This window comes from Eschscholzia californica, unplaced genomic scaffold, assembly GCF_041429995.1.
Source record: "Eschscholzia californica isolate CP2 unplaced genomic scaffold, dmEscCali1.0.p SCAF_2, whole genome shotgun sequence".
Classification (NCBI taxonomy): Eukaryota; Viridiplantae; Streptophyta; class Magnoliopsida; order Ranunculales; family Papaveraceae; genus Eschscholzia; species Eschscholzia californica.
In genome coordinates, this window is record NW_028238309.1 from 11,330,257 (window position 1) to 11,357,070 (window position 26,814).

The window sequence follows — 26,814 nt, forward strand, 5'->3', positions numbered from 1 at the left end:
AGGTAAACATAGCCCCATAAATCGTATCGGTTCAAGTTTGTAGCTTTGATGCCAAATTAGGGTTAGACTAGCTGATTAGGTAACCTTATTGGCAACTTTGAATTTGGGCCCACTATTATAAAGACAAATTCACTTTTAGTTGTACTTGGAAACTCTCCCAGCAAACAACCAAACATGTAAAGTAATTATTTTGGTATAGGAAGAGCATTTTTTAGCAAAGGCAGTGCATTAGATAGGGAGAGCACTATTTTTAGAATAGGGAGGGATAAACATTTTTTTAAAAATATCTCAAATTTATACTTTGGTCCCTCCCATCAAACTATTTTGGACCAAAAGAGAGACAAGAGAGTATCCTCATGTTCGACTAAAAACCTTCGAGAGAGAAGAGAGAATCTTGTTCGACCTAAAAATATATAAGTGACATTTACATAAAAATAAATTTCGCTTAGCATAAATAAAAATTCATGAATACCAACTGAAATTTTTAAAAAAGTTCGGCCGGAGTGGTTGAAAAAACAAGACTAATTTGAGCCATCTCAGCCGAAATTTATTGCTATTTTCAGCGGGACCAGACGAAATTTGTTATCTTTTTCAATCGACCCAACCGAAATTTGTCATGTTTTTCAGCCGTTGCGACCGAAATTTGTTGTCTTTTTCAGCCGACCCTACCGAATTTGTTGTCTTTTTCAGTCGATCCAACCGAAAATTTACTATAGTGATGGTAAATTTTGCAAGTTTTTTAATACTAATGGTGATGTTGATAGTAGTGAGGATATTAGGGTTTTGGTTGTTTATGTGAGAGAAACTACAAGTGAATAAAATATTAGATTTATTATTAACTTTTATCTAAGTCCTTCTATTTTGGCACTATTTAATTAAATGATCCTTATAACGCCTCCTTAAACCAATTTGGTAAAGGAAGAGCAAATACATAAATTGACCTTTTTAACGCACTGCCTTTACTAAATAGTGCTCTTCCTATACCAAAAACCTTTATTTTTATTTTATAATTTTACTGAAAGTGCCTGTAACTATATGAAATTTGGGGCCCTTGCCCAAGTGAGGCCCAAAGCAGCCGCTTTGGGCCTGGGCCGCCCCCGACAATAATAAAACCTTGTAAAGATATTAACCCAACCCCCCAAAATAAAATTGTATAAAGAAAGAGCTCGAAACACCAAAAAAGAAAAGGAAGACCTTAGTGAAGTTAAACTGGACAAGATAGAGATGAACTTTTTTGGTAACAACCGAAAAAAAAATCAGTAAGGATTGAACTCGTTGAAGAACTGCTTTGGATACCAGTTTTGGTGGTTTTCTGTCTCTTACCCTAAAAGCTAGCTCAAGTGGTAAGACTTTCTCTATACTTACAAACTCACCATGTGCCCTTTCCACTATCAATATGAGATTATCCTAACAATGTCCCCTCACACATTGACTTTAGTTACAATAGCTATTGGATCGAGACTTCTTATATCCTGGACTCTAATACCATTAGAAATTATGAACAGGTTTTGCGTACGAGGAAAACCATGAACTTTATGTATTTAACTATTTATAGTGCTAAAAGTTTACATAAATACGTTATTTGACGTAGATAAATCTTCAAAAAAAAGCCAATATCTCATCTATAGAGCATAGGATTTTCTTAGTGTTAAATGGCGCATGACATGAAAATCGAAATTGATTGGAAGTTACTTCTTGATTTTGTCGACATTTTATAGAACTTTGATACTAGTGAAAACTCTGTGTATCAGAACAATGTCATTAAGCAAACTTAGAATGAAGCTTTTATACATATGCTTTAAAGAATTCTCAAAAGATTCCTAAATGTCTTTAATGATGGAGCATAAGAGTATTTTCTTTTTTTTTTTGTTGAAAGAGCATAAGAGTGTTTGATAAATGATTTCACTTACAATTCAGTGACATCAAATGGAGTACACGTTGAACATTAAAGTATCAAGTTTTCTAAAGTTATTTATTTATTAGTAATTTTTATTTTATGTTTTTTTTTAAATCTTCTATTTTTTTTACTCTTGTTATCCTTTAGTTGTACACTTCTCCCAAGAGGGTAGGGTGATTGAGTTCCAATGATTGAGCATAAAAGAATAAGGTATTCTGGTTAGTGAGTTCACTTATAAAATGATATATAACTAATAATTGGTAATATCTTAGTTACAATTAAATCAATCATATGATCCATTTGGCTTGATAGAGAAAGAGGAATTTTTGCATAAACATATCAGTTTATTATGAAAGCAACTTAAAAGACATATACTTCCTTAAGTTACTCACTTTAAACAAGAGTCGGGCTAAATCGTTATATTTTGTACGGAATTTGAAATTATTTGTGTTTTAAATTTAAACTTTTGTGGCATTGAAGAATGTCACATATCTCAAATTTTGAGTTCGTAACACACGTAAGCCCATTAAGATTATCAATCAAAAGTTATACATTTCAAACGAGAAAAATGTGAAATGATAATGAGAGTTGCCTTTGTTTTTTTTTTTTGTTGAACTGAGAGTTGCCTTTGTTGATACTCAACTGATAAATATTTGTTATGATGGTGATACTATTGATAATCATTTGTTATGAAGCTATTAATGTTGATACTACTGAAACTCCTATTGGATCTGATCGTTCATGTTCGACCAGATGCTATTTATCGTCATCGATGATACAGCAGTTCAGCATACTGTTTTTTAGCTTTTAGTTCGTTTGGGTTCCAACCCTTTGTTCGCTCACTAATGCAAAAAAAAAATGAGAAATTTTATAGGGCCCCCTAATTTTTGTTAAAAGGCCCCCCCTTAATGATAATTTACCAAGGAAAATGGTTCATGGGGAGGCCTTTTAACAAAATTGGGGAGGCCATATAAAACTTCCCAAAAAAATTCGTGTGCTTAAACCATTTGATACCTTTTTCATCTATTTTATATCTTAAAAATATTTTGAGAATAAATTTTTTTTTTCTTGAAAGAGATTGGGTTTAAAAAACTTAGTTTGGTAACACAAGCTACACTTCCTTTTAAATGTTTACTTTCGCAAGAAGGATTAATATACAATCATGGTCATAGAACACAATTTGTTTTTAAAACTCAAATAGAAAAACAAAATTGTCAACAAAATAACGAAAGTAGAAAAAAAACTGAAGTAACACAATATAGCTACTAATTTATCTAGGTCTGTGTATATAAAAACAAAAACTTAAATAACACAATATAGATACTAACTTATCTAGCTACTTTTCAACAAAAAAAACTTATCTAGCTACTAATTTTATCATAGGCAAATCAGATTCATACCCTTGAGTATCCTTTAAATTGTCTACCAGTGTAGGTCTGGCCAAAAGACCCATTTGGAGGAGCCACTTATTTGGAAACAAATTCTTTGACCATCACTAGTTGTGACTCTAAAGAGAGTGCTTGACCATCTAAGAAAGAGTTGCTTTGTTAATGTTGACCCCAATTTTTTGACATTGGATGCCAACCAGATCTAGATTCTTCTACAGCCAGAGCTACATAGAAGAATGGGTTTCTCGTTAATGAAAATGATTGTTACATATTGTTTATATAGAAGAATTCACAACAAACTAACAACTACTTAACAAACTATAAATGAAAATAACAACCAAAAGAGGGATCAGCTTCAACAAACTATAAATGAAAATAACAACCAAAAGAGGGATCAGCTTCAACAAACTATAAATGAAAATAACAACCAAAAGAGGGATAAGCTTCAGTGCTTCTAGGCCGGACATCTTGCGTATAGCTCCAACTAACACTAACAGCTCTAATAGTGTATGATAGAGTGAACCATGAGTGGATGAGTAATGATACATCATATCCTTAGAAATTTGATAATTAATGGTCTATTACCCTCCCTCAAGCTAAAGATGTTGGAAAGAGCTTTAGCTTGCATCTGAGAAGCACAAATCGAGGACCAGGGAGCCCCTTAGTCAATACATCAGCAGGTTGGTCATGAGTCGAAATATAAGAGAGTTGAATTCTCTTATTGGAAACCAACTCTCTAATAAAGTGAAAATCCAGAGCCAAATGTTTAATCTTGGAATGAAATGCTGGATTAGATGCAAGAGCTAGAGCTGAGACATTGTCACATCATAGTGTTGGTGGTTGAGGAAGAAAACAATGAAGATCCTTAAGTAAAGAACAGACCCATAGTTTTTGAACTGCTGATTGAGCCAGCGATCTATACTCAGCTTCTGTTGAAGAGCGAGAAACAGTGGGCTGCTTCTTTGCTGACCAAGAGACATGATTGCCACCTAAGTAGAGCACAAACCCAGAAGTCGATCTGTTATCAGAGATGCTACCAGCCTAATCAGCATCAGTAAAGACATGAAGATCCAATTTAGGGGACCTAGTGAAGTGAATACCAAAGTCAACTGTACCTTTTAAATATCTCAAAATACGTTTAACTGCTGAGAGATGGAGAGAAGTTGGTTTACTCATGAATTGACAAACTTGACTAACAGCATAGCTAATGTCAGGTCTTGTCCATGTTAGATATTGTAAAGCCCCTACTAAACTGCTATATTGAGTGGGATCAAAAATTGGAACACCATATGAGGGAGATAATTTGGAACCATGAACTAAAGGAGTAGAGCATGTTTTAGCATCCAATAAGTCAGCTTTCTTCAAAAGATCCAAGGTATACTTGGTCTGTGTGAGCATAAGACCAGAACTATTTCTAGTAGCCTCCATCCCCAAAAAGAAATGAAGTGGACCTAAATCCTTCATAGCAAAGGTGGAACCCAAACTCTGAATAAGATTGTTACAGGCTGAGGTAGAATTTCCTGTCACAAGTATATCATCAACATAGGCCAAAACATATAAAAGAGTTCCATTGTGAGACAGAGTGAACAAAGAAGAATCACAGAAAGACTTTTGAAACCCATAAGCCAAAAGAGAGTAAACCAATTCTTCATACCAAGCTCTTGGAGCTTGCTTTAAACCATAGATGGATTTGTTTAGTTTACACACATAGTGAGGATTCAATTTATCTTGAAACCCAGGTGGCTGAGACATGTATACTTCTTCCTTGAGATTACCATGAAGGAAGGCATTGCTAACATCAAGTTGCTTAATTAACCAATCATTTTGAACTGCAAGAGTGAGAAAAACTCGAATATTAGTGGGTTTGGCCACTGGGCTGAAAGTTTCATAAAAGTCAATGCCTTCTCTTTGATGGAAACCCTTAGCAACTAAACGAGCTTTGTATCTTTCTATACTCCTGATGAGACACGAAAATGTCTCATCTGAATCTCTTAATTCGGGTTAGTTAGTCTAGTTCGAGCGGTTACTCTAATAATTTGTTTGATTTTCTTGCTCAGGTGTCTTTTACGGAGTTCGGTGAGAAAAATAGTTAAGATCGGGAAAAAGACATCCATGAGGGGCAGTTTGGTCATTTGCTGATTTTGGAAATTTTGATACTCGGATGAAAGTAGAGTCCAAGACGAACTCATAGGTGAAAACGGAAGTCAAAATGGAGTCCGGACGAGAAAGATAGAGCAAGTCAAACTTGGGGTCAAATAGAATCAACTGGACGACACGTGGCGCAGATCGAGTGGGGGAACTCGGACCAATCTGGACGTGAGTGGTATAAGGTCGGGCTGATTGGGACGAAATTCGGGATTTAACAGAGTATAAGATACCGTGTATCGGAGCACAGGATGTTTCGGGCAGATCTCGGTCACACAACTAGATCTGACGGCTTTGAGAATTTGTTCTCACATGGCTTAATAAGGAAGCGCGTCACAGCTTCTTAAGTTACCCCGCAAAGCACCGGATCGAAGCTGATTCAAGCAGGCAGCAACTACCCACGTTGTTTCCATATTAATGGGAATTTTTATTCTCTTTCCCTTTCTCTCGTCCCTATCTAACAAATCTCTATATTCAGAGAGAGACCGAGAGAGAGATTGAAGATCGCAGAGAGGATCCAGATGATTTGGAATTCTTTTCCTCTCTGATTTAGAGGAATGATTCTTGAGGGATTCTTAGCTGGAGTTTGAGAGAGAAGATTTTATTCTCTGAAGAGGAGATGATTAGAAAGAGATGGATTCGGTTCCTCCAAATCAGAGAGGAAAAGAATTCCAAATCATCTGGATCCTCTCTGCGATCTTCAATCTCTCTCGGTCTCTCTCTGAATATAGAGATTTGTTAGATAGGGACGAGAGGAAGGGAAAGTGAATAAAAATTCCCATTAATATGGAAACAACATGGGTAGTTGCTGCCTGCTGGAATCAGCTTCGATCCGGTGCTTTGCGGGGTAACTTAAGAAGCTGTGACGCGCTTCCTTATTAAGCCATGTGAGAACAAATTATCAAAGCCGTCAGATCTGGATGTGTGATCGAGATCTGCCCAAAACATCCTGTGCTCCGATACACGGTATCTTATACTCTGTTAAATCTCGAATTTCGTCCCAATCAGCCCGACCTTATACCACTCACGTCCAGATTGGTCCGAGTTCCCCCACTCGATCTGCGCCACGTGTCGTCTAGTTGCTTCTATTTGACCCCAAGTTTGACTTGCTCTATCTTTCTCGTCCGGACTCCATTTTGACTTCCGTTTTCACCTATGAGTTCGTCTTGGACTCTATTTTCATCCGAGTATCAAAATTTCCAAAATCAACAAATGACCAAACTGCCCCTCATTGATGTCTTTCTCCCGATCTTAACTATTTTTCTCACCGAACTCCGTAAAAGACACCTGAGAAAGAAAATCAAACAAATTATTAGAGTAACCGCTCGAACTGGACTAACTAACCCGAATTAAGAGATTCAAATGGGACATTTTCATGTCTCATCAACTCCCATCAGAATTTTGCTTTATTTTTAACACCCACTTGCAGCCAACCAAATTTTGAGAAGAAGAAGGAGGGACCAATGTCCAAGTATTGAGATCTTGTAAGGCTTTAAATTCAGAATGCATAGCTTCTCTCCAAAGAGGATCCTTACTAGCTTGAGTAAAGCAAGTAGCAGTAGATGGAATGGGTTTGGTAGTGAGGGTCTCAGACATAGGATGTTTTGAGGTAACCAAATATGTTTTGGGTTTAAAAATGCCAGACTTGGCTCTTGTCTGCATAGGATGAAGAGAGATGGGTTGTATAGGTGTTGTGGTATGGGAAGAATTGGAAGCAGGTAAGTGAGGATGAGGCTCAGTAGAAGAGTGAGCAGAAGAAACATCTAGAGAAGAATGAGATATGGGTTGAGTTATAATAGAAATTTGAGGTTGGTTCTGAATAGAAGGATGGGTAAAAGTGTGAATGGGATTAAGTGGAACAGGATGTATGGGTATGGAAGGATAATGAGATGGAAGGGTAATGAGATGGAATAGGTGAATGAGAGACTGTCCTATGAGGGAAAAATTTCTCATTAAACATAACATGCCTAAAGACATACACTCTACCAGTAGAGATGTCAAGACATCTATATCCTTTATGATTTTGTGCATAGCCAATGAATATGCATTCTTTGCTCCTTAGATCAAGTTTATTGGTTGTATAGGGTCTGAGCCAGGGGTCGCATGCACAACCAAAAATTCTAAGAAACTCATAATCTGGTAGAGAATAGAATAGTTTCTTTAGAGGTGAAATTGAGTGAATAGCTGTATTAGGTAGCCTATTTATCTAGTAATTGGCAGCGTTTAAGGCTTCTAGCTAATAAGTCTGTGGGAGAAATGATTGAATAAGCAAAGTCCTTGTGATCTCAATGAGGTGCCTATGCTTAGACTCAGCAACACCATTTTGCTCAGGTGTGTGAGCACAAGTTAACTGATGTATAATACCCTTTTCTTGAAGAAAAGATTTGAGAGAATTCGAAATAAACTCCCCACCCCCGTCTGTTCTAATAGCTTTAACCTTGTTGCCTAGTTGATTTTCAATAGAATTAACAAATGTAATAAAACATGATGTTAAATCAGATTTATTAGACAAAGGCAACAACCAACAATACTTTGAGTATTCATCTATGACATTAACATAGTAATAAGAACCACTAACAGAAGCAATAGGAGCAGGGCTCCATAAATCTATATGTAGGAGTTGTAAAGGAAAAGAAGCAGTCGTAATAGACCTTTGAAAGGGGAGCTTCTTGCTTCGACCCAGCTGACACTCAGAACAGAAAATAGGCTTTATTTTGGTGGAAGGAAACAAGTGTTTCAACTTCTGCAAAGACTGAAAAAAAGGGTGGCCAAGCCTCTTGTGCCACACATCAGAAGATATTGACTGAGCTGTTAAAGCTTTTATTTGGGGAGTTGATGTTGAGGAGACAAAACTTAGATGGATTGGATATAATCCATCTTCAGCTGACCCTTGGAAAAGAGTTTGGTTCGATGATAGGTCCTTCACATAATAATGAGATGGATCAAAAGTTAAAGAACAGCTATTATCTTTAGTGAACTTATTCACTGATAGCAGATTATGTGATGCTTGAGGAACCACTAGTATGTTTTTCAGTCGAAAGTGTTTATTGTTATAACGAAAAGAATTATAACCAGATCTAGTTATGATCATACCTTGACCATTAGTAGCAGTGATGGTGTTGGAGCCATTATACTCAGTTGAAGAAGAAGCAATGTTGGACTCATCTGGTGTAATGTGATTAGATGCACCAGTGTCTGGGAACCAAGGATTCTCACCAAGTATATTTGCACTAACTAGCATAGCTGCGAGATTAGTAGGAGCAACTCTACCTTGATAGGAAAAATTCATACGATGATAGCACTCTATTGTTGTGTGTCCTACTTTGTGATAGATTTGACATATAGGTCTATCACCATTCGAAGACTTAGGAGTCTGAACATTAGAGAATTTAGGCTGATTGGAATTGAAATTCTTTTCTTGATTGGGAGTAAAATTCTTGCCTTGATTGGAATTGTAATTCCTACCTTGATTAGAATTAAAATTCCTTCCTTGATTAGTATTGAAGTTTCTTCCTTGATTATGATTGAATTTAGATTGAAAACCACGATTGAAAGATTGAGGATTAGTGAATAAAACTTGATTGATAGAAGAAGATAACCTTTTCTTTCGTTCAATGATAGTAATTTCCTCACTGATTAGTAAATTTTGAAGTTCATTTACTGAAACAGGAGGTTTTCTCAATCTAATAGCAGCAGAAAACGAATCATAATGAGAAGGTAAAGCTCTGAAGATGCTTACCACTAACTCAGCACTTGAAGCTGGACTACAAGCAGCAGCTAAGGAATCAGAAATCTTTTTTACCTTAGTGAGAAATTCGGGCATTTTCTCATTCTTTTTCTTCAAGTCTCGTAAGTTTTCTTGAAGTTGAAAGATATAAGATGTTGAAGCAGATGCAAATGAATCTTCAAGATTTTGCCACAGTTCTTGAGAAGTTGAATTTCCAATTACATAAGGAATAACTGAGTCAGAAAGCGTTGAATTGATCCAAATTAGTAAGGTTTGATCCTCTTCAACCTAATCAATATACTGTGGATTGATAATTTGTTGTTCCCGATCAACAAATTTATCAGAACAAGATCTTGATCCATCGATTAAGTCCATCACTTTATATTTCTTAAGGATTGGAATGAACAAAGAATGCCAGGCTAAGTAATTATCGCTTTGAAGCTTAATAGGAATAGCATTTCCCATTGAATTGATTGATAAAGAGGTTATTTTCGGATTATCCATGTTTAGACGAAGAAAATGAAGTAGAAACAGAAGGTTGAAGATGAAGTTTGTAGAGAGAGAGAGGCATTTGTTACAAGCACTAGGTTGAAATATCAGTGACTATTAATGGTGAATCTCATCTCACCACTCTTCTTGCAAGCAACCCTGGTCGGAAATGTAAAGATATATCAAAATTAAAGGACAAAAAATACGCAATTAAATGCAATCCAAAAGAAAAAAAATGGACTTTGGAGAGAGGGAATCCGTCTTACCTTGTGTATTGGGCAGGGACAATTCCTGACCTATAGGTGGCAATGTGTTGATAAACTGGTTGAGATAGATGGGAGTGTTGGTCAGGAGGATTACACCAACCTCCTAACCTATTTGGTGGGCAAAAACTTGTTGCAGGGACTGTGATTGTTCTTGGGAGACACCCCGGGCTATTTACACATTTGATCTGACAATAAGCTCGGCCTGTTGCTCCGGGGGCTAGCATTTTGTCTACTTGTCTTGCTATTTCAGTATGTTTTTTTGACGCGAAATTCCGTTTCTTTTATTTGATAGTTTTATGGTCCTTTTTGAGACTTAACTTATGTGGGATATTAGAATATATGAATGTTAGAAAATATAGTACCACATTGCCCAATAGATAAAACTTCTCTCTATTGTAACTCCTTATAAAGACTTATATAATAGCTTAGGAAATCAATACAATTTCTCTATTTCTTACATGGTATCAGAGCTTCTAGGTTTCTTTCTTGGGTTAGTCAATAGAGTCTTCCGGCGGTAGTCCCATTAATGGCTACCGTCCGCCGGACTTTTATCGGTTTTTAGCTTTTATGCTTTTAGTTTAGTGTTTTTTTCCTTTCAAATAAGATTAGTTCTCTTCTATTGTTGAGATCTAATCATTCTTCAATACTTCTCAATAGTATTTAAAAATGATGAAGATTGAAGACTAACAAGAAGAAGAAAGATCAAAACAAGAGTGATTTGTTGAAGAAATCACATGATATACTCTTCAATGATCTCAAGCATTTCAAATCTCAAGTTCTCCACAACATGAAATCTATGTAGATCAATATTCTTACAAATGAAGCCTTTTTTTTTGAGATGTCAAAACAAAGAAAGATTGGAAAGATGTTAGAGAGGGGGAGAGATTTCATAGATTTTTTGTTATATACCCCATGTTTATCTTGGAATTAGACTTCTTTTCCAATTTTTTCATTTACCAAAGTATGCACATCAAGTGTTTGGTAAAATGTGTGAAAGAAATGGAGCTTATTCTCAAAGAGGGTTTTGTGAACATGTTTGTTGGGTTTTCTATATGGCAAAAGAGTTAGTTCTCTTAGTTGATTTGCTCATACTTCTTAGTTGAGAACTCTCACAATATTGTTCCTTAGCTTTCACTAGATCAAATCAAGAGGTGAGAAAAGAAGATCATAGAGAAGAATTGAAGTGGGCAAGCTCAAGAATGGTGATTGCTAGTGTTTGAAAGAAGATAAAATCACAAGATTAAGGGTTGGTTTTATATGGAGTAATATCCATGTGTGGAGCTATTACAACCACCATGGACCACTTTCTCTTTAGATAAGAGATTATATCTGGCAATGGTGCCTTTAGCTACCTCACATGACCCCATTATGTTCAAATCAAGTCCAACATCTACAATTTGTTTAACAAACTCATGAATTTTTCACTAGCAAAAGTCATTAGTTTGAGGGGGAGTATTAAAATATATGAATGTTAGAAAATATAGTACCACATTGCCCAATAGATAAAACTTCTCTCTATTGTAACTCCTTATAAAGACTTACATAATAATTTAGGAAATCAATACAATAATAGTCCCACATGGGAGAATGGGTAACCAGCAACCAAGAATATAAAGTATAGGTCATATCCACTCATTGTCATTTGGTTTTGAGTTGGATGACCACAAACTTAACATGGTATCAGAGCTAGGCCCACACGTGATAAGCTTAAAAGCCACACGTGCTCCACGTCACCCGTAAAGAAAAAAAAACACACGTGTTATGCTCAAAGCACGCCACACGTGAGGGGGCGTGTGAGAATAGTCCCACATGGGAGAATGGGTAACCAGCAACCAAGAATATAAAGTATAAGTCCTCTCCACTCATTGCCAATTGGTTTTGAGTTCGATGACCACAAACTTAACATGAGATGACGGTGGAGACTATTTTGAGTACCTCGTCGTCGATACCAAAGGCGAATATGTGTTGATGCATGACGAGATAAACATGCTCAATGAGCACAACGACGGCTAAACAACGAAGCACGGAGGCTAAAATCATTGGAACAGGAGGGTGATCAGCTCAGTGAAGAAGTTTATGTTTTGGAGTCTGAGTTAGGTCATGGTGATTATTCTGCTGCAAATACAAAGATTTTGCAAATGGTTAATACATTGGTTGATGTTTTTACCAAAATAATTCAAGCCAAATATTTTTTGAATTGGTGGACAAGTTGGGCATGTGCAATATCTATGCACCAACTTGAGGGAAAGTGTTGAGATTCTTTCCTGTACTGAAATATTCAATATAAGTATGCCGCACAACCAAAGTGAATAGCGATTTCTACTGAAACAACATAATATTGAATTAAAAGTAGGTCTTTTTTGGGTTCCGAGTTCGAAAATCTACACCTAAACACACATTTAGTCCACCCTAATATTAATATAGGATTTTAAGCCAAAATAATAATTATAATGGATATTTAGTCCAAATTGACCCATCTCTATAGAAAAAACAGATTTCTATCATCTCTATTTAATCATACTAACCTTTTATGTAAGAAAACCCCCACTTTTGAAAACCAATCTCCAAAATTCTCTTTCTTTTTTTTCTCAGATTTTTCCGATTGGTTTCAAACTTACTATCTGTTTCGCAATATACACGTTATTTAGTATCAATTTCGTATATTTCTACAACAAAACACATTTAGTATAATTAAAGTATGTCTAGATGTCAAAGTTCCAATGTTTTTCAGTTTATTGATTCTTGTTTTGTTTCATAAATAACACGTTATTTGTTGTTAAAGTTTCATACTTCGTTTCATTTTTTTTTTATGTGTCATACATAACCCATTATGTATCAACAATGTTTCTTCTGAATGAGAAAAGGACTAAAATCCTATTTCCTGGGAAGATTAGACCTTAATCCCTTTTTGAATTTTATTTTGGGCCTAAAACCCGTAGACCCCAAAAAGTAGACGTGCATAAGGTCAATCAATTTATTTTCTCAATTCACCTTGGTTTTTCCTTATTACATATAAAAAAAAACTTAAGAAGATTGAGTTGGGGCTTGTGCAACTTGAATGCAGTGATTCCAGACATCAGAAGTCCTTTGGTTTATAAAACCTGAATTTCCTGAGTTGAATATAATCAACAACTTCTTAAATCCATCAAAACAACCCTTTCCTATCTTAACGAAGGTATGGCAACATTGATAGCTTAATAGCTCAGGTTTCTCCAATACATGGTGAACTCTACATTCATTGGTTAGATGAGATTTGCACTTAGTAAAAAAACCGTAAAAATCGTGTCCGACCAAATCTTCTAGTGTAGGTGCAGGAGACGGTGCTTCGACGATACCATACGATCCGAGTTCATGTTTTATTGATGCTTCATGAACACAGTTGTTCCACGTGTCGTGCCCCTTTTGGATTGCTACTGGTACCATGCTTTTGGTATCGCCTTCGAATACTGAAGCAGCTAATACCTTCACGAACACCTCATAACAACCCTTACCGATCTTAAAATAGGTCTTGCAACAAGTGTAACCCGGGTCTGAAAAAAATTGTACCAAGCAATCATCGGTGTACTCAACATTGGCAATGCAAGCATCCAAGTGGTGATAAAACCCTGGTGGTTGTGGTCCGAGGACGTCTTTGTATGGAAATGATGGTGCTTCGGCTGCGTAGGATTGGACTTGCCCTTGTGTAACTGTTAATGTAACCAACCCTAGTAAAATTATTAGGGTTGTTTTCATGGCGGACGACTTTTCCATTTGTGTGTCAAATTTGAACTAAGCGGATCGAGGAAAAGAAGTTTGTAAGAGATAGCAGGGAGATGTAAAGGGATGGTGTTATATAGATTGAGTTTTGAGCAGGAAAACAGTTGTGAGTTACATTTTATGTTTTCATGGTTTTAATTGAAGTGTATTAAAAACTGTAATCTAACCCCACAAAGATCATTAATAAGTTATTAGGAATTAAATGTTGATTAATTAAGAGGATGACAGATTTAAATGAGATGCATAATCTCCCACGCCGGGCATTTTAAATGATATGATGTTTTTCATATCTTTATTTAGGCAAGCTCATGAGTGAGTAAGGCAACATAAAGCAAACCTTAACTAACTTCTCATACCGTTATCTTATGTGACACAATACAAGATACACTGCTAAGCTCCTCGAGATGAAGGGGCTTGGTAGAACCTTCGACTGTCGAAAAAAACGTAGAATTGAGAGGCAAAAAGACTTGTAAGACGAGTTTTTGGGAGAAAACATATTGAGAAGATTTGATGAAACCAATTCTCTTATAAAATGGAAGTATGAGGCTATATGCTCATTCTTTGAATGAAATACTTGATTAGAAGCAAGGGCTAGTACTTGGATATTATCACATCAAAGGTAGGGAACCGTTGGCAAATGACAACGAAGATCACATAGGTGGCAAATCCAAACTACTCGAGCGGCACTAAGATTCATAGAACGATGACCACTACTAGAACGACTATCACTTGTGCTACCCACCCAATCTACATCGGTGAAGCCATTAAGGTGCAAACGAGGAGCTTTAGTAATAAATCAATCAACTTGTAATGTTCCTTTAACATATCGTAAAATTCATTTTACAGCTGCAAGATGAATCAGTATACACTTGTGTGCATAAAGACAGACCCGACTGTCTGCATGACAAATATCAGGTGTTGTTCGTGTTAAATATTGTAAAAATCCTCCACTAATTTTCTATAAGAAGTTGGATCTCCCAAACGAATACTATCAAAAGGCAAAAGCTTAATATCTAAAGCCATAGGCGTTGAATATGGCTTAGCTCCTGCCGTATCTGCTTTAATGAGAAGATCTAAGGCATATTGATGCACTCGAAAAGGTGTTCACCCAAGTGGGGGCCTCAGAATGTCACTTCAATAGCGTAGTTTGATTCTTGTTCATGTCACCAATGGAAATAAACAAAAGAACATAAATATGAGAACTCCAAAATACTCCAAGAAGTTAAAACATCCAAATGGATTTATATCAGTCTCGCTTGACGGATTCTTCTGTGTTATTCTCTCGACGCCTTTGTGCAAGTAACAACTTCGTCCTTTCCAAAACACCAAAGAAAATTGAACCACCGATACCAATCCAAAGCACCCTCGGTCCAATACCCTGTAAGAAACGACATTAATCATGAAAACAATATCTATATGTATATGCTGAACTTTTTGGTACAATTATGGTCGTCAAGTGATACTTCACCGCTCATTTGAAACTTCTATAGAAGAAAACATTGGTAGCCGAAGTGCCCATGTTACATAGGTCTACATATACCTTTAAGAGAGCAGGAGCGCCTTCTTCTCTAACAATGGTCTGAACACAATCTAAAATCCCTTTATACTGGTTGGCCGATCCCTGCAAGAGGCACATCGATTTGAGCAATGCGTTGAAAAACTACAAGCACTTGTGGTTCGCTCAGATAACAACGATAGGACAAAAATATAGATCAGGATACCTGAACCATTAATCGTGTCTTAATTACGTCAAGCGGAGTAGTTATAGCTCCTGTTATTGCACCTACAAGCATAATGGAATTTATGTGATGAATGATGAATCATTAAACATACCCCACATTTCAATTTGGGATTAGGTCAGAGCGGCAAAGAACAAGAATTTCCAAGTGGTTAAAGCATGATCTTTCACCAACTACAAAATGCAAGACTTACGAAACATATATATGACAACTCTCTTTTCATTGGATTTCCATGTTTCGACGCAATTTCCGTATTCACATAAGTTTAGATTACGATAAAATATTATAGTGAAAGAAATGCAGAAGTTTTCTAAAGCTGGAGTAGTATATGAAATACTAAGCAGTGAACTCGAATCCAGAGGCTAGTCGCGGGCAGTAATGAGCAGTTGGGGTGCACTCGCCATTACTCAAATCAAAGATTCATTACATTTGTATGCATAAAATGTGACAAGTGCTTTCTTCACATCTACCTCACAACTTTGCACAAAAAGAATTAATAAATAGAAAGAAAATAAATTATTAGTTCAAGTCAAGGTATCAAGTGTTGATTCAGTCTACGTTTCTGCCAGTATGGAAATAGAAATATCTCAATCAGTGTGGAAATAACAAAAATTAATACAAATGATGACAACGTAAAGCAAATGATGTAATTCTCAGAGACAAGATTAATAAACAACAAGGAAGCACAAAATGTATGTTACTTCAATCTAACCATGATTGATGAAGGGTAATAAAGAAAATTAGTAGTATTTTGTCAAAATCCTACTAGTAAGATTTTTTTGTCACATTTATATACTTATTGTCTAAATATGCTTACTACACAAAGTATTATATTTTCGAACTTTCTATTGAAATATTTCCTTTTCCACCCTAATTGAAATGAAACCTTACAAATTTTCTTTCCACAATTTCTATAGACAAGGGCGGAACCACGATTTCAAGTCAGGGTACACTAGCCTAATTTTACGATATTGTAAATTTTTATTTACAACGTATATCTATTTGCAAACTTTAATTTAAAGACATTTTTTAGTGAATATGGTATTTTCTCCATCACGCTTTTAAAAAAAATCTTCACTTTCTAACTAGAACTAAAGTAGAAGATTTCGACAAGTAAACAAAACAAGGCATGCTGGATGATATTTTCTTAAAATTAGAAATTTAAGTTAACTAAATAAACTTTGGTTAGGAGGCCATTTTTTGGAAGCTTGTAAAAAACATGGGGGCATTATTAGTGAGTTGGTCACATTATAGGGTGAAGTTGAATTAACCAGAAGAAAAAATTCAACCTGGCTTAAGTCACGCCACTCTATAAGTGATTCCGCCTTTTGTCTGCCGAAGACCGAATGTATTAATAATTTTTACTCATTTATTCAAATTTTGGGGGAAATTCATTGTTCTTAGAAATATTTCCATTAATTCGAACATTTAAGTGAAAACTAGTGCAAAGAACACATGTAAATAAGATTTATTTTCGGCCGGGTCGATAATAAAGTAATTTCGCTGGAAACTTCGGGAAATTTAATACCTCGATCTGTAAATCACTATTAGTTAGCATGTGACATGAATTCGAATTCTTACACACAAAAAAGAACAACTTGATCACATATGCTGATACAAGTTACTAAGTTTATATATGGTATAATTTATAAGAAAAGAAAAAAAATATATATTTTAAATTTTGAAAGAGTAAAAACTAAAAAGTATGTTTGATAACGTTCGTAACAAGTTAGTCCTGAAGAGCAAATGGTTCTATACTGGATATCCGAACTTCTAGTTGGTGATTTAGTTGTTTTTCAAACTGCATTTTTCTACTAGTAGGGTCACCCACATGCCAACTAGCAAGTCTTCGGGAGTACTAAGTACATTGCGATCTGCTTACTAGTAGTTAAATTAAAGCAAGTGAAACAGGAAGAAAAAGGAACCTATGTCAAACTAGATGAATAGAAAAAAGTAGTCCTTGTGCAAAAAAGTTACCAGCGAAAGCACCAATAATGGCATTTTCTGGATCATTCAAATCTCTCTTTGCCTGCATATATAAAAAGTAAAAGAGTCAATTATTCCTGAAATAGTTCAGTATGAATAATCCGACTATAATTGGAAAGAAGAGTTCCACAGTCGCCCTCTACCAGAAGGAGCATTCCATATTGGAATCTCCATAATGCTGGAGGGACCGAACGGCTATCAAGAACTCAAAAGCTTGTTCGCAGTTTCAGAAGCTTACAGCTATCTTGTAACCTAGTCGAATCTGCTCATAAATGCAAAACTGAATGGCATCAAATGGCAAATCTCTTAACAAGAACGAACTATATCCCTGCAACCACATACACGAAAAAGAAAAAGATCAGCACCCATATAACTGGATAATAACATCCATGAACCAAAATTGAAAATAAATATTAGGTTCATGCTAATGACTATGCTACTCCGGGTCATTACATATATGGTCCTAAATATTGTTAGAATATTACATTTAGAGTTGCATTGACAGTTATTTTCATTCTGCATCACTATTGATTTTACATTTCAAGCAGTAGAGACTAGAGACAACTACAGCGACAGTAAAATCTTTAGTTTCATTTGTAATGACATTGTAAATAGTAGTGATAGTGAGAGTGCAGTACAAGAATTAGGAAAAATACAAGTCATAACGTTTTTAGTCAGAAATAGAGAGAAGCTACACCACATCAAGAAGTGACTGATAAATTACGATGATCAAATATGATTTCTGAATCATCTTATCGAGACAAAGGCACAAAAACTTAATGGAGTTTTAAAATGATCAAAATATACCGCGTAAAGGCCTCTGAAACCCTCTTTACGAACAATAAGGCGAACAGCATCAGAAGCAGAAGAAAATTGTCCCATTTGAATCCTTTGCTTGACAACCTGAGTAATGCACAAGATAAGTAATTGAATAAACAAGAAAATGGAAACATGTGAACTGAGAAAGAAAATTAGTACCTCTGTCGGCACACGAATAAGAGAAGAAGCTGCTCCTCCAATAGCTCCTGCACTCTATGTTAAGTCTAACACCTTGTAAGAAAAAGAAAGGCATAACCCAAAATGAACAGGAAAAGAAACGTTGCTTGTAGGGCAAAGAAAAAGGAAAGAAAGACTCGTGTGTCTCACAACACAGACTATTGCATGTATGATTTAACTAGGGAATTAGTATCTAAATCTACTTGGATTAAAGATTTATATATTTATTTCTCTTACACAGTTACAGTTTAAAGGGATTGAACTTCAGCTTATGTAGCAATTGACGATCTTCGAAACCCAGAAGATAGGTAACGGAACTCCAGGTCCATAAATTTCAACCATGATAATAATTAATAAGTACAAAATTTGTTGCTATCAAACCCCGGAAAGTTAGGAAGGCATGATGCAGTATAGACGGAAAAGATAGGAAATGTAGCTGGCTGAAGTAAATACTTATGTCACTTGTGCCATCTTAAGCTAAGTATATATAGATAGAAGATGAAACATCCCGACCACGAATTAATAAAAACCCAAAATACAATCTTTTAATGAATTTGGCTTACCAAATGAGCAAAAGCACAAAGGTTTTCAGGGAAAAGCTGCAATAATATCTGCTTTGCGGGTTCATAAACTCCAACAAAAATGGCAGAAGCCCTGGGAAGAAAAACATTTAGATCAAAATTATCAAATGTGTGGCTTTGACAATATAATAGATCTAAAAGCTCATAAATTTTGGTATGGGTTTACCCTGGTCTATAAACTATAATAACATTGTCTTATATTCTTCATACAAGTTATTAAATCGATTGAAGAGGTTTACTCTAAAATCTTGAAATTCTCATCACAGAACCAATATAAGAGAAGCAAATTGAATAAAGACAAAAAAAAACACAAGAATTAAGTTGCATAAGTGTCTAAAGACTAAAGTACACCTATAACTTCTATCATGCCTGTCGACCGCATTAGATCGGCGATATGATCAATTCCCTTCACCAGAGAAACAACGCACAAGGGTAGACGTAGAAATGAGCATACTTTGAAAAAAATCAGAGACTAGTTACATTCTTATGAATGGAAGACACAGATTCTAGAGATCACCCACTTACAAAAGTACCATTTTGATGCAATACAATTGTACATGTTGAAAATGTGAATTTAATCTATGTAGAATACTTCACTTTTTTCTTTTTCGACATTTTCAATTTATAAACTGTCATTAAATTCAAACATATTCTCAAAAGGAAGTAAATCAGTAAGTAATATATACGAAGAACCTACGGTAAGACGCCAGCAATATTTCCAGCTAGCCCAGAATACAGGCCCTTCAGTAGAATCTTTCCTCCTCCACGAGCAGCCTGAAATGGATCCAGGACTAATGTAAATAAAACTAGTAAACAAACTGTAATTGATTTGCTTCTTCCGGCCATCCTAGGCGTCAACCTGGCTCAAGGTCAGCTAATTGACATTAGCCTAACAAGAGGTAGGCAGATGCAATGACAAAGGTTCACATAAACAAGCCCAACATCTAGGATCAGATAATCAATAAATAAGTTAGCCACAATGGTTATTTCATAAGTGAACGTGCCTGTAGACGAGTCTTGATTGTATCAATTGGGTATAAAGCTGTTTCAACAACAACACCAGCAGCACCTCCTGCTATAATACCATCTGCGGAATTCAAAAGAACAAACTCGTAATTGGAATGGTTTCCTATATCTATGATTCTATTCTACATCTGTTAGAAATATAGAAGTACTAAGCATAGATACGAGCTTTTAAATCGAGAACACCGTTGTACGGAAAAAATAAACTATCAAGGCACCTACTTGAATGTGTTGATGCCAACCTAGAACATGAGGTGAAGTTTTTTTTTCCTTCAAAGTGAAAATTTATTTTTTCACTAAAGCATCAGAAGCGTACAAATGTCGTGTTAGGGTCTGGGAGGATATTTTCTACTTTTTCTTCTCCACACTTTTGTCTAATTGAAGGAATTAATGTAAAAAAAAAAAAAAAAAAACTCAGTTCCCACGGTAACTATCAACGTAATACGAAATTGCTCACATGTTTTGCAACTAACAGTAATATGAAAAGCATTCCCTTCTTCGTGATTCAAATATAGATAATTTGATCACGCAATAAAAATTAACGAAAAGTTCTTCAGTCTTCACACATTTCAAATTGACTACTGCAAAGGAGGAGTGGTGTACACTACAATTCATCAACTTATCCTGTAACAGAGAAAACTCTTCTCAACAATCCCCACTTAGATGGGTTTTCTCATAAAGAAGACAAATCATGGATAAATTAAAAAAAAAAAAACTAATGGCGTTTTGCATGATAAAACTAGCAGCTTTAATATTTTGGTTGTTTCTGAATGAATTAACTTAGTTCAGAAGTGTCAACATTTGGTAGCCCAAGTGGTCGATAATGTTGACATAAACTCCCAAACCCTGGAGGTCCCAGGTCCGACTCCCCAGAGGAGGTGGGTTCCATGGTTAATTGAACTTGGGTTATTAAGGTATAAATAATGTAGTTGGGCTTTAGGCCATAGTTTAGTTGAGTTTTAGGCCCGTTCTTGTAAGAGTTTAAATTAGGCGGTTATCGTGCTTATCACATCTTTAATGTATCACTGTCATTGTAATGACTATCGTAGATCGTAGTCAATTTCCAAAAAAAACACTCAATTCAGAAGTAGTCCAAACTTCAAAATATATCAAAACTAGTTGACAACTGCCACTTTCAGAGGTAATGCGGTATTCGTAAACCCTTCTATATAAACAAGTACTGCTAGAATCTTGGTGAGCTGAGACATATTGCAATATGCATGCCAGCGATTAATGTTCATCCACTTGTACTATGAAGCTAACACGTTGCAGTTAGAAGTAACAACCTGACAAACACAATAAATCTTTTACTGATGTAGTATGTGTGAGATTCATTCTTCCTTACAAATTTTCACCTCCGAGAACACATAAAAGTTTCAAGTTCCCTATCTACCACGAAAATGATAAACCATATACCACTTGAAAAAGGCCAAACTAAACACTGCCATATTTGGCTTGTTTACCATTCAAAAAAAAATCCAAGTTCATTACCAATTAAAACACGGAAGAAATCAAACGGCTTTTCCTCGCTCAAGCTGATGGCTGCAAAACGCTTTTGCGACTCCACTTGGTAGTTGTAATTCTTAAATGCATCTGCAAAACCATATCGCCTGCTCAAAAACAAATCAATAAAGCTCATTCCCAGTAGCAAAACAACAAGATTAGCTATTCCGTATGGGACAAAATGTTGGAAAATTGGCAAAAGATTTGTTCCTAGGATGAGAAAATCATGGGAGAAAACATAGAGAAGTTTGTTGGAAGAATTAGAAAAAAAAAACTGGCATTGGCTCAGGAAAAATCAAATGCATTCGACTGAGATGGATTTAATGTGTTCAACAACAACAACAAAAATCAACACTTGAAGATGAGACACTTTAAAATCTATCAAAAAACACATAAAATATTGAAACCTGGTGAAACTTGGGGAGAACTTTTTTTATCCATTGCCAATACTGGAGGACCCATCAATGTCGACTACACTTTCACCTGCAACAAAACTTAGATATGATAAATAAAATGTATGGAAGAAGTACCCCAACACAAGAGACATTCATAACTTAAAAGAATCTCCCAATACCAAATAGTTGTTCATTAAGCAAATTATAAGAGAAGAAGTAGAAGATAAAGAAAATGAAAAACAAGTACCTTTCAAGTTGGAGAATTAATTTGAGAGCTTGGAGCTTCTTATCTCTCTCTATTCACTTTGGACGATTTGGGCAAAATGGAAGAGAAGCAGACTGATTTCTATCTTTTGTGGTCCACTGGGCTTGGACCCTAAATTCTCAATTTTCCGAAGGCACCCCCTCGTCGCATTGAGTTTCCGTCGACGAGCAAAGGAGCTCGTGTGGGCGAGCCAAGCCGCCAACCGCGGAAACAAGGAGAACTTGCCTCCAAAGGAGAAAGAAAATGAAAGAAAGAGAGAAAGTAACTGATAGATAAGCCGTCCAAGGCATAGGCCCGCCTAAGGGAAGGGTTTTAGTGTCGCAAGGTCAAGAAAGTTGGTAACCCCATGACAAGGAAGTTAACAGCTGAAACCCCGAAAGGAGGCCTTCTTCCCTCCACCTAAGTTGCGTAGGAGAGCCCCAAAGGCAATCCTAGGAAACACTAAAGCTTCGTAGGGTCTTTCAATCAAAGTTAGAGATGGGAATCAGTTCGAGTCGAGCTTTGCAATTCCCTGTCCATTCGGGCTCTCTGGTTTGCGCGTTATTTTAAAAATTCTAGTGTCAAGAACCCGTCCAAGTCTGTTAAACATTTCGAGATGATCGAGTATCGGGTCTTCACCAAAGGAATGAACTTTCTAAATATTTCAGTCGAATGACACGACTAGGGGTGTAGATTTAGTATCAGAACCGAGCAAACCAATCAGGCCCAGTACAGAGAGAAAACACGGAATTTAAAGCGAAATGAAAGCTGAAAGAAATATATTTCTTCTCTCTCTTTCTCGTTTTGAAAGAAATGGCTATTTCAGAAACTTCAACTTCAGTTGCAGTTAGGTTATTTTCCTGTTCAAACAATGCTTCAAAAGGTAACCTTTCATCATTATTTGTAAAACCATCTAGGGTTATGAAATCTAAATCTCTAAATCAAGCACAAACTTTAACTCCTGAGACTATAAACGAAACTCTGTTCTTAGATTTTGTGAAATCTAAATGTAAGTCAGGAGCTATTAATCTAAATGATGCTACTAACTTCTTTGATCAAATGCTCTCAATGAAACCCATTCCCCCAATTTCAGCATTCAATTCATTGTTAGGAGAAATTGCTAGAATCAAACATTATTTACCTGTCATTTCTCTCTATAAAAGAATGAACTTGATTGGTATTCGATCCAATTTCATTACCCTTAATTGCTGGGCACTCTATCATTTCCCATATATTAATCAATTGTTGTTGTAATTCTAAACGGGTGAGTTTGGGTTTAGCTGTTTTAGGGGAACTTCTTAGGAGGGGTTATCAACCAAATACTATAACCTTTACTTCATTGACTAGAGGGTATGTTGTGGTGGAAAAAATGGACGAAGCGATTGGGATTTTTAATCGAATGATTGAGTGTGGTTGTAAACCTAACATAATTACGTATGGGACTTTGATTAATGGGGTTATGCCGGACGGGTAATATGGCTCTCGCTTTACGAATGCATCAAGAAATGGTTAATGGTGATGGTAGTTGTAAACCTAACATCGTTACGTATAGTACTATAATTGATGGTCTTTCTAAAGATGGGTTAATGGATGAAGCAAAGGAACTATTTTCTGAAATGTTGGTTAATAGAATTTCACCAGACGTTGTTGTTTGTAGCTCACTGATTGATGGATTCTGCAAGATAGGCAAGTTATTAGAAGGTTATAAGTTCTTTAGTGAAATGGTTGATCGAGGTATTTCACCGAATGTTGTTACGTTTAATGTTTTGATTGATGCACTCTGCAAGGACGGAAAGAGCAAAGAAGCGGAGAAATTGTTAGAGTTGATGACTCGGGTAGGTGTGAATCCTGATACGATTACTTACAATACATTGATGGATGGTTTGTGTTTGGAAGGAAGAATAGATGATGCAAGTAAATTGTTCAAGTCTATGACTGGTAAAGTTGGAGAGCAAGATGTTATTAGCTATAATATTTTGCTCAATGGGTATTGCAAGAACAAGAGGACTGATGAGGCTGTAAGACTTCACAAAGAAATGCTTCGTAAGGGCGTCGAGCCTACACTTATTACTTTTCATACTTTATTGACTGGTTTTTTTCATGAAGGGAACGTTCGAGATGCACGAGAACTTTTCAATGACATAAGAGTTTGTGGCCAAAGACCAGTATTGCTAACTTATATCATAATGGTAGACGGACTATGCAAAAATGGGTTTAGTTCAGAGGCAATGGAACTGTTTAAATCTATCGAGCATAGCAATGTTCAATTAAGCGTTAAGATTTTTAACTGTTTAATGAGTGGGATGTTTAAAGAAGGTAAAATGGCCCTCGCGACAGAACTCTTTGAGAAACTTCTGAATAGAGGGTTGAAACCTGATGTTGTAACATATTCGATTATGATTAATGGATTTTGTAAGAATGGCCAATTGGATAAGGCAAATGATTTATTTTTGGAAATGGAAGAGAAGGGTTGTATGCCGAATGTTGTTACGTTTAATACACTTATGCATAGTTGCTGTCAAAACAACGATCCAGAGAAAGTAATTCAACTTCTTCATAAAATGGCCGAGAAAGATATTGTACCCGATGCCTCCATTACCTCTATAATAATCACTATTCTTTCTAAGGAAGAACAATACCAGAAATATTTAGACTTGCTTCCGACGTTTCTGCCGAAGTACAATCTGGAATGACAGGGATTTTATATGAGTCAAAATTATAAGCCAATATAAGAGTCTGCAGTAATTTCTCCATTTTGAAACGGCAATGCCTACTCATAATCAGATTTTGACCAAGATCATGATAAAGATAAGTGCACGTTGATTCTAGGGGCAGGAATTTTCAGAGCTAAGGATAAAAAAAGTCACTTTTGCAAGGCCCTAAGTAGCGGTGCATTATTCTCCAAACATTAGGTTGGTTTTTAAGTCGTTGTATGCTATTGACTTACTATTTGGTTGAAACTACTGACATATGGTGGTTGTTTGCTGTGATGATCTAAGGAACCTGCTGTCATTGGGGAGTGGCAGTTATTTTTCTTGCTATCATTTCGTTAAAACCAATCACAAGTAAAATATGTTGAAACCGATCACTCGTCGAGCTGGTAAGATTTTTGTTTACTTTCTCTTATGAAATAATCAACCTTCGATAATTTAGTGAGGTGAAAGTTTTCTGAATGACTATCTTTCAGTGCTTTCCTTTGAGAATTCCGAGGGTGAAATCGACGTAAATATGGAATTATTTTGTATGATTTGCTGTTTCTCATTTTTTTTACAGCTGGGTTATAGGCTCTTACAAATTCTATAGAGGTTGCTTTCCGTATCTGTCTATCGTATTCAGGTATCTCTTCTCGTGATTCTATGATCTTAAATTAACTTTATGTTCTCAACCGTTTGGAAATTAAGTTGTCGTAACTCCCGTGGAAAACCGAAAGCATCATTTCCCCGGGATATTCAAACAGAAAGATGTGGAATACTTAAGTTTGGCTGCAGTTGTATCTATCCTCGATAATTTCGCAGGTGCAGTTGTATCGCGAGGCAATCTGTATACATTTCTTTCATACTTTCAAAAACCAAAAGCTTTCTCTCTCCTCCTGCATTCTTCTTCTTCTCCATCTCGTGACTCCAAGCTAGCTTCATTACCATACGAAATCAGACAGACCGAAAACAAGTATGCATCTATTTTTTCTTCAACTTTTAGCTCCGTTATTGTTTTTTCATTTTACACATTGCACAGTAATGTTATTTGGACACCAAGTCCAACTATTTGATTGTTCAAATTTTTATTAGATGTTTCAATTTGACTAGGGGGACCTTTCACAAATCAATGTGTGCGGAAACCTTCATAAACATTTAACCAAGCAAAACATACATGCTCCTCAAGTTCACATCTTCTGTCGTACTCTACAAATTTTTGACGCATTTTATGATATGTATTTCCATTGCATAACTAATATATTGTGGGGAGCAAACATATTATGCTTAATAAATTTACTTTGTTGTCCTGAGCTAGGAAAAAAGTTCATCGAGAGGGAAGACGAAGAAAGAGGACATGAAATATTGAAATCTTAGGAGATTTGATTTTTTTTTTTAGTATTCGGAACTGATTCTGTTACAATATTTTGGGAAACTGTAGACAAAATTAACCAGATGTAAAGAAAATATTGTTTGTGGCTAAGGGAGAAAGTGAAGTTTGTTTAATGAGCCAGATATCTCTTTTAATTTTTTAATGAGCAAATTCGAATATGCTTGTGTTTTAATTTTTTGTTGCACTGAAAACAACAATAATGTTATTTGCTAGACAAATGATGATTGAACATCTATATATTTGAAGACAACAATAATGTTATTTGCTAGACATTAAACTTTTGTTGAGAACTGTTAGTTTTTTGTTGTTCTAGTATGTTGTTTCTCTATGAATTCGAAGTAATTAGATAAATAAATTATAGTGTGTTTTAAGTTTTAAGTTTTAAGTTTCAAGATTTTCTTATTTCTTTAAACATTTCGTATATTTGGTTTGTATATTTTGCAAGTTTTTGTAAAGATACCCACAATTCCGGGAATAGATTAAGAAAGCGAAAGGAATATAGAATCAATAACAATAACATTGAAGAAAAAACAACGTGTATTTTCAGATAAATACAAATATGCACTATAAATTCACAACGCAAATAACATTTCAAG

At 35.7% G+C, this 26,814-nt stretch overlaps 1 protein-coding gene and 1 pseudogene across 2 annotated transcripts; one reads left to right on the plus strand and one right to left on the minus strand.

The window, feature by feature from the left end:
• Positions 1-14,452: 14,452 nt before the first annotated feature.
• On the minus strand, positions 14,453-22,239 carry LOC147556195 (S-adenosylmethionine carrier 1, chloroplastic/mitochondrial-like). Of its 2 annotated transcripts, none has more exons than XM_086663994.1 (13): positions 22,139-22,239; positions 21,904-21,979; positions 21,485-21,586; positions 19,975-20,057; positions 19,668-19,744; positions 18,953-19,043; positions 18,372-18,425; positions 18,201-18,296; positions 17,632-17,721; positions 17,385-17,436; positions 15,390-15,451; positions 15,209-15,289; positions 14,453-15,046 (listed from the first exon to the last, which is right to left on the minus strand). In XM_086663994.1, exons 2-13 carry the CDS (start codon positions 21,956-21,958, stop codon positions 14,915-14,917), a joined length of 975 nt encoding a protein of 324 aa, XP_086520120.1. In that variant the 5' UTR covers positions 21,959-21,979; positions 22,139-22,239; the 3' UTR covers positions 14,453-14,914. The 2 variants fall into 2 exon arrangements, with proteins under 2 accessions (XP_086520120.1, XP_086520121.1); XM_086663995.1 differs by having other exon boundaries at positions 22,071-22,149.
• Positions 22,240-22,928: 689 nt separating this feature from the next.
• LOC147556196 (uncharacterized) lies at positions 22,929-24,964 on the plus strand (annotated as a pseudogene).
• Positions 24,965-26,814: the final 1,850 nt, after the last annotated feature.